Raw genomic sequence first — 9,186 nt, 5'->3', positions numbered from 1 at the left:
CTCACTTCTTAAGTTCTTATGCATGCGGGTTTCTGGCGTTGGCAACTTATTTATTAAGGTCCATCCAAGTTCCACCGTAGATTTTTGGTTCTTTCTTTCTTTTCTTTCTTGAAACCTCTTTTACAAACAGACAGGCTTGCTAAAATTCTAACCCCTGCAAATAGGTGACCGATATCAAGACCATAACCTGAAAATTCGGAATGAAAATTGGGAAAGTTAAATTTATGTATAGATCACTGTTTTCCAGGAATACGGGGTTGTGATCTTTTCTTTCTGCTTACCTTTTTATCTTTAGGTAATGTGCTTCCAGGTAGGCAGTGCCTTCTTTCTGGCAAGTGGCAACCCATACCAGATTGGAAACTGGTGATTGTTTTATTTTATTGGAATATAATTGCTAGGTACATGGCTCTTAGCAGCAAAGAAGAAAAGAAACATCCGGAGGCGCAAACAGGCTTGATCAGTACAATTCATGAATGCATTCATTTTCTATAATAACTGTTACAAGAACATCGTAATGTCAAAAATAATGGTCTCTCACTTTCAGGAGAAACAGGATAGAAGATGACAAATAATACAGGAACTAAAGAGACATATTACAAATTTCAAATTTCAAATTAAATAAGAACACAACAAAATTATTGGAAGATCCCTAATTAACCGTGGGGCTATGCAGAGTGGCTGACATTAGAACTCTATAGTAGAAAAAGAGTCATTAAGCAGTTGCCGATGCAATTGTTTCTATCTCTTTAGGCCGCCACATTGTCTTCTGTACACAAAGCAATCCCTCAGCGTCCTTGCTATAGGTAAGGCGGATCTCCCAATGCAAAGACTTCGCCATTTTCTCTATCTCATTGATGATCTCCACATTGTCACGTACAATAAGTTTCCCTTCTGGTCTTAGTATCCTGTCTACTTCTGCCATCACTGCCACTAAATTGCACCTACAGAACCAGAAATTTACAATCTTAAAAATGTGCATAAAGCAGACCCATGTTGTCAACGAAGCCTGTAAACTAGGTTCATGAATTCACAAATATATAACATGACCTAGGTTCATAATTCACAAATATATAAGATGACCCACGTTGTCAGCGACGCCTGTAAATAGGTTCATGACCTCACACAAATATATAACAACATATAACAGGAAGAAGAACATGACAAACTATGTGGGAGACCATCACATGGCGAGGGAGATTTCTAAGCCTCTTTATAATAGCTTAGCCATTAAGGGTATCCTTTTAAGCTTTATATTATTTTTTGTTCACACCCATTACCAAAAGCTTTTATGAAGTTCGAACAGACACCCAGTATATGTAGCACAAATTGCAACAAGGTTTATATCAGATATAGAACTCTGTGGTTCTTCACGCGGATGAACACAGAGCTAAACAAACCCAGTAGCTAATGTAAAGAGAGATATATTCACGACAGAACCTCAAATTGTACCACTAAATAGGAGAGTTTTATACGCGTGCCGGCACTTCTTAGGTGCTAATCCCTTTGATAAGAATGTAAGTAACGGATGATAAATAAGTGGGATAACTAATTCTATTACGGGTAAGCATGCAGACAGGCTTGTCACTGAACCTTTATTATAAGTGCATTCTGATGAAAACATGAAGGAGAAAGGACAGACCTCTTCTTAAGCTTGGAGAAAAGATGATCAGCATGTAGAAGATCATAGGATCTTGGGTACGTGCTAAACGATTCACACCAGTCGTGATACATACCAAACAAGCCACGTTCGTAGATTATTGGAAGTGTGTCGGGTGAATCAATTGTAACCACATTCATGACCCAAACATTCAAGTCCTTCAGAGCTGCAGCGAAACTACAACAAAGCGCAATTGAAAAGAAATGTTGTATAAAACAAAGTGGTTGAGTTTATCAAAATACTGAAGACACACCATGAAAAGTAAAATAACAAAAAAAAATAAGAATTAATCAGTTGAATACACAAACAAACAAAATAATCCTTACCCTCCGTAAATAGATCGCATATCCATGACATTCCTCACTTTAGACCAGCTAATTCCCATACCGGTAAGGTATGATTTTGTGACAACATGTTTCCAGTGCTTATAATCCGAAGTGAAATCCTCTGGTGCTGCTTTGCCGTAGACCCCGACTTGAGTACTCGTCAACCAGTAAGGTGGTCTTTCCAACCTCAATGGCCATTGCTCTGGCCAATGTGACCCACGTGCTGTTTCGTCTACCGGGATCTTGTGCATGCATGCTTGAAGAGAAACATTCCTACACAGAAAACATGTATGAGTTTTATTCAAAATAAATAAAAACACTAAATAGAACCTAATTATTGTGTTTGGGACCCAAATCAAATTCATATGTTCTCAAAAAGAAGGATGAGAGGGTCCAAGACTAACACGTTTACTGAAGTAATTCAGTTTCCTGGCAAGTGTGGGATTAATAACAAAGATATTACTATGCAACTTACCAGGCAGCATTTGGATCGTCAGATTCCTTGCAGAGAGGAGGGTCATTTTCTTGTCTACTCTCGTAGCATTTGTTTGTCAAAGGCTTCCTATAGATTGCTGCACCAACAAGATCCACTTTATCCTCTTTAATTGTAACCAGTTCCCAGCACATCTTCTTTGTTAATTCAGTCATGGCTGCAATTTATTTTCAAAACAACAATAAAAGTCATAAATACTGAGGCTGTTGACTTTAAAGTTCCTAAAATACAAACATAGGTGTATAATGTTTGTGCAAACAACACTAACAAGCCTAATGAAGGAAGTAATATACCATTCCAGATTTCAACATCTTCTGGAAGCTTTTGGTAAACTGGTGTAGCTGACCACAGAAAGTATCCACCAGGTCTCAACATACGATTAAGCTCCAAGAGAAGTTGGCCACCTACACATTTAATAAGTCATTTTGGATTGACAAGAATAATGCAGAACATTTAAAGAAGGTATTACAAATAATGCAGAACATTTAAAGAAGGTATTACAAAACAGATGTAAGACAAAAAATACCTTCAATGTGCCAGGGGACCCTGCAACGTGCACAGTGAATGGCATCAAAGACGTTACCAGGGAATGGTAGTCTCTTGGTACCCATGACAGCCGATATAGCAGGGATACCCCTTTCAAGGGCAAATTGAACTTGAGCTTCATGCTCATCCTTGGGAGCAAGTGACATGGTTAGCACATCTTTGTCAAAGAGATATCCTCCAAAACTGGCCACTCCACATCCGACGTCCAATATCACACGGCTCTGCTTTCCCCATGCTATATCCAGCACTCCCTTTATTTAATTTGAAATATGAAAGGTATTCAGCATCATTGCAAAATGATAAATATCCTTGGGATCAAATGCTAAGCATTTTTTCCTTTAAAACGAATAGAAAGTGGAAAAATGTGTATGAGACCAATAAATAGACACGGAAAAAATGAACTTCTCCGGGCCTCTGTCCTAGAGGCAACTGGTTATGATTTTTAACTACTCAGCTACTAGCTTTGAGTTTTTTAACTTATGTGCAAATATGGGTGGGTAGAAGGCATGCTAAAATAGATGAAGATACTACCAACCAAACTAAAAACAATCTAGAAGAGATCACGCATAATGTGACGACGGAAAACTTGAGTCTTGAGATTGTGAGACAATGAGAAAAATATAGCAATATAACTAAAGGGGTAGAAAATATGAAGCTCTTACATCTTGAAGAAATTCGATGTAATGTGAAGCACCATACTTGAATTGAGTCCCCCCACCAGGAAAAGTAAGGTACTCGCCAGTAACTTTCACCCAATTTTGGTGACCCTTTACTGCTGCAAGCTTGGTGTGGGGAACATTATGGTACCATATCTGCAGGACACATTAAATCAATAAGAGTTAAAATAAACAAAAGTGGAAAGTCCTTTGATTTGCTTGAAAATGTAATCACTTACCTTGTCCCTGCTTACAGGCCACTCAATTGGACGTTTATACCCTTCAGGAAGAGCAACAAGGCAGGTGGGGGCCTCTTCAGGACAGTGCCTCTCTCTGTGTTCGTAATGCCTAGTACTTCTAAGTTTCTTTAGAGCTTGCACATTATCCAAGCAAGGAATATAGTCTGGTCCAGCAGTGACATTACACACCTTCCAGCTATATCCAGTGGAATCTTCTTCTTTGGACTCAGTAGATTGGTGTTTTTCCTTCTCATTCTTTGACTCCGCCCGCTGCGTCGAGAATGATCCATTCTGTGTGGTAGTCTCATTCAGAATTTCTGCCGGTGCTACATCAGGAAATACCTCATTAGCACCCTGGCTACTGTCTGAACTATCCTTTTTGTTATCGCTGGAGTTTTCTGACTGCTGCTCTTGATTTTCATCTACCTTTTCGTTCACTTTTTCCTCTTTCTTTGTCTCAATTGGGTTTTCAACAGGTTCTGCATGTCCCCCAGTCTCTGTTTGTGTCTCTCCAGAGTCTGCATTAGACTCTGTCTCTTCTGTCTTTTCTCCACCACCATTACTTTCAGTCTGAGCATTAGATGTCTCATCCGAACCCGTACCTTTATCGGTCTGAGCATTAGAAGTCTCATCGGAACCCGCACCTTTATCTCCATCATCCTTCTCAGACTTGCCTCCCTGGTTATCTTCAGTGGTTTCTTCAGTTGTTTGCTGAGAAGCCTTCTGATTATCATGGACCTCAGAATTTCCTTCGTCCTGTTGATCGGAGTTGTTGTTGGAGTCTCCTTTCATAGCATCTTCTGGTAAATCTCCTTGACTATCTTCAAATTGTCTAGATTTAGTCTCAGTTGGTATTTCTCCTACATCTACTTTGCCATCCTGAGATATCTCATTTCGCTCAGGAACTACGGATGGAGATGTCATCATCCATACCCCAACTAAGCAAAGAGCAACGAACGCAATAACAACTCCCGTCGAACAGTAAGAAGATGATTTCCTACCATCTACTCTCTGATATTTACCAAGTGCCATTTTTCCTTAATTAGTTAACTTCCTTTTTCCTCTTTAAATACTAACAATCTCTCCTCAAATAGCACTCCTGGATAACCAAAGAGAAGATAAGATTAGAAATTGAACGTAATTCTTTCTCAACCTCAAGTGTTACTCAAATGTGACAGATCTAACAAAATTTACAACAATTCGGAGTAAAATACACAAATGTTCGAGTATCAACCATGAGATAATATTGCACCGACCACACTTTTCTGAGGATTATATCAAACAGATCTACATGATTTGGTTCATAAAATATAGTTATAAACATCATACAAAATACGAAGCTTAAGTCTGAATTAAGAAATCACAAATAAGAAATTACAGCCTTCACGGCAGAAAAAAAAAAAAAAAAAAAAAAAAAAAAAGAGGAAAAGCGCAAGAGCATTTTGATCTTGCATGAGTTTATGCAGTCCATTTTTACCCAAACTACATCCAAATCTTAAGCTCAAAAACAGCTTCCAAATTACATGAGTTTATGCAGTCCATTATCAACCTAACTACAACAAAATCTTAAGTTCAAAAAGAGCTTCAAATTACTCCAGATCTACTAAGAAAATTTACATTAACACCATACATTTTAAGAATCCATTATTCAAAAACAAATGAACACTAACAGTAAGGAAAAACATGAAAAATCTTACAGAAAAATGAATAATATGATATTAAGTTAAGTTAAGAATGAATCAATAATGCACGTACCTAATCGTCAAAGAGATCTGATAAGTTTGAACATTGTTCCTCCTGAAAGATCTGATGAGAAAGAGAACGAGCTGGTTCTATATAAATATTTTCTTAGTGAAGTGAGAAAGGATTTATATATTATTAAAAAATTGATAAAACAGTGATTGAGATTGAGGAACTTTATTTCTTCTTCTAGATCTAATCTATTATTTACAATTAATGTACACACGCTTTGTTTTTTATTTTTACTGGAAATTTGAGAATTTTAGAAGAAGAAGAGAAGAAATAGACAGACACAAGTTTTACGCGGGTGAAATTAATCGACTAAAAAATAAATGAAGAGGATTGTGAAGAAAACCGAAGATACTGGGGAGATAAAATTGCGTCTTAATAAAGAAAAGAAAACGAGTGAGAGAGCGGTGGAGGTGAAATCTCAGGGGGTCTTACTATTTATTGTCGGTGGGTGGAGTAATTTACTTTTTCAGTATTTGGAGACAAATACTTAACGTTGAAAACAAATCTTAACTATATTGTTGTACTTATTAAAACCTCGTTCTTCATGCTTTATTATTCCCATGGCCTATCTGTAAAATGAGCTCGTACCTTTTGACCCCTCGTTCTTCATGTTCTGGACTCGTACCCAAGCCCCTGTTGTCGAACTTGCTAAATAAGGTCCAATGAGCTATAAAAAATGCGACCTTGCTGGGGCGGACCAATAGAGGATTTAATTCTATTTCAAAAAATAAATAAATAGAGGATTTAGCTGGAGTGGGCTATTTAAAATCAGAATAGATTCCCTGGATAGCAATCACCGCTTAGATTTTAGGGAAACTTAGGCGCATACCCAAAAAAATAATATTTTTATTGTCATGCCCACAATTAATTTTAGATACAGTCACAACCAAAATTATCTGAAATTATAAAGAATCAATACATAACTTGTTATGCATACTATTTTTTCAGCCATAACTCGTTATGCAACCTAATTTTTCAGGGGTATAATTGGCAACGCAACTTGGATATAATATATCTAAAAATCCACGCCTTGGAATTTTACAAATTTTATATCGTTGGAAATCTCTTAAAGAGAGCTACACAACGAGTACAAACAACAATATCAAATTTTTATTTTTCACGAAAAAATCGGAGGTATCATCATTTTAGGCAAAATTTTCGAAAACTTGATACATAACCATTATGCATCCACCAAAAAAAACGCATAACACATTCTGCAGACGCATAACGAATTATGCAACCATTTTCTCAACTGCATAACAAATTATGCATCTATAACAAGTTATGTAGCCATTGTATTAGTGCTTACATAAAAAAAAAATAGATGCATAATGCATTATGCATCTATTTTCTCGATGCATAAAAGATTGTGCAACAATTTTCTCGATGCATAATGCATTATGCAGTCGTATTTTTGGATGCATAACAGGTTATGCATTTATTTTCGCAACTGCATAACATGTTATGCAGATATTATTGTAGGTGCATGACAAGTTATGCAGTCTTTATTTTGCTAGTTTTAATAGTGACAAAAAAGTTGTTGTATAACGTATTATGCAACTGTTTTCTGGATTGCATAACAAGTTATGCAACAAATTTTGTAGATGCATAATAGGTTACGCATCCATTTTTATAAATGCATAACATATTATATAGCTATTTTTATATATGCAAAACATATTATGTGCTTTTCTTTCCCTGTATTACACAATAATAATCCGTACTTCTCTTTCCATGTATTGCACAACAGTCATACATTCATTCCCGACAGCAAATCATTTCCTGTCACTTCTTCTTGCAATAACTATCTTGAACTCATCACATAACTCCAATTTCTCTAGGTAATTAAGGCAACCTTAAAACGGAGTCCAACTTGCATTGGCCAAACACATCCACAAAATGCTCATGGATGTGTATTAACAAATGGCTCTGTGCATGACACTGACGTACAATCTACAAATCGAGAACAACGGACTCATTAGGAGCAGAGTGAGGTCAAAGCTAAGCTTCACTTTCTTAGATCGAGCATAGTAAAGTAGTTTACCTTCATTATGAGGTGGAGGTGGTAATGCTAGCCAGGACAAGTGTTGGAAAGTGAGGCTTTGATTTCGGTCCAAAAGCTCCTAAAAAAGACAGTTTAAAGGGAAAGATCAGCACAACTTGCAACGAATGATCGAAGGCGCAAAATATTTACATTGCCAGTTTGTTACATTGCATCTCCCTCCACTGGAAATCTTCACCTGCAAATCAAATCAAAGCAAAAAATATAATTTACATACAACTAGAGATGAAATGGGAAAAGGTGTGCAAAATTAGTTAGTGGTCTCTCAAATTTACATTCACTATTCCTTTTTCTTTTTCCTTTTGAAAAAATTGATTGCACATTCAAAATTTCTATCACCAAATAAACTTATGTCGACAGTAAGTAATGTTAAAGGTTTGGCTTTCTCAATAACTAAAACTCCCAAATGAGGAGCAATAGTTTTAGCTCTAATAGCTCCGTGTTTTCCATCTACTCGACCTCCGATAATCACTAACAACTCTTTTTCTTCACATGTCTACAAAAATACCACCATCACCATGACCAATCGATAAAAATATTCAAAAAACATTGAAAAAAAAATGATTAAGAACACTTAAAATGAGTGAGCCAACAAACGAGCTTACCTGCTTCTTTGGTGGGGGAAATGGTTGAAGTAGTCATGACTCTTCTTCGGAAATTAATACTTCCTTTGTTGCATAAATTTTGAAACGGGAAACAACCCAGACTATTATTATAATTATTATAATAACTTCTTAATGTTAACATCGTATTGACATTTCTACAAACATTTATTGGTCACAACTCAAATATACATACAATCCTCAGCTGCTTCCGGTTCAGGATTAACTAGGGAGTCGGAATTGGTGGTGTACCTTATCGACGTCTTGGTTAGAGGAGAAGCTTCAGGGCTTTAAGATTTAACAAGGTTTCGCAGTATATATGTTTCAGAAAATAGTGGATCCAGTTTTAGATTACGAAGCTTAATAGAAGGGGAAATTAGTCTACCCTCTTCTTCAAAGACACGGAAAGAGAAGACAAAGGGAGAAGGAAAGCACAGGAAAAAACAAACGAAGGAAGAAGAAGCTAACAACTAATTTTGAGAAATATGGGCGTGAGAGAAAAATTTTCTCAGAAAATAGGTGCGCGCACTAAGTTTTCTTCTAGTGGGTTTCTGTGTGGAAAAAAACAGAAAACTGGGTTTGTTAGTAGTTTTCACTAGATTTTATTGGTCCATCAATTTTGGTCCATCTTTAGCTTTTCCGATAGAAATGTGTGACAAAAAATATTTAGGTAAGAGAAGTGCTTTCCCGCACGGTCATACAGGAGAGTTGTATAAGCTAGCAGCTTATGGATCATTAGATCATATCACGTACGGTCGGATTTAAATTATCTAGAAAGCTACAGCCGGCAAACTTAATGCATTAGGAAAAATCTTTTTAGGTTGTTTTTATTCGTTTTATATCCTTTTATTTC

The 9,186-nt window shown here is 36.6% G+C and overlaps 1 protein-coding gene across 1 annotated transcript; it reads right to left on the bottom strand.

Moving 5' to 3' along the window:
- Positions 1-453: 453 nt before the first annotated feature.
- On the bottom strand, positions 454-6,023 carry LOC113356455 (probable methyltransferase PMT26). The gene is made up of 9 exons (XM_026599596.1): positions 5,673-6,023; positions 3,918-5,016; positions 3,685-3,834; positions 3,003-3,273; positions 2,770-2,880; positions 2,459-2,633; positions 1,984-2,256; positions 1,640-1,834; positions 454-941 (listed from the first exon to the last, which is right to left on the bottom strand). The coding sequence occupies exons 2-9, from the start codon at positions 4,947-4,949 to the stop codon at positions 713-715; spliced, it is 2,436 nt and encodes an 811-aa protein (XP_026455381.1). The 5' UTR covers positions 4,950-5,016; positions 5,673-6,023; the 3' UTR covers positions 454-712.
- Positions 6,024-9,186: the final 3,163 nt, after the last annotated feature.

This window comes from Papaver somniferum, chromosome 3 (genome assembly GCF_003573695.1).
Source record: "Papaver somniferum cultivar HN1 chromosome 3, ASM357369v1, whole genome shotgun sequence".
NCBI classification, from domain to species: Eukaryota; Viridiplantae; Streptophyta; class Magnoliopsida; order Ranunculales; family Papaveraceae; genus Papaver; species Papaver somniferum.
This window is presented reverse-complemented; position numbering and strand designations above follow the sequence as displayed.

Coding starts and splice junctions, on each gene's coding strand:
- LOC113356455 (XM_026599596.1), bottom strand. CDS start 4,949: ATGGCACTTGGTAAATATCAGAGAGTAGATGGTAGGAAATCATCTTCT. Junction 3,835..3,917: donor GGCCTGTAAGCAGGGACAAG/GTAAGTGATTAC, acceptor TGTGTCCTGCAG/ATATGGTACCATAATGTTCC. Junction 2,257..2,458: donor GACGATCCAAATGCTGCCTG/GTAAGTTGCATA, acceptor TTTTCTGTGTAG/GAATGTTTCTCTTCAAGCAT.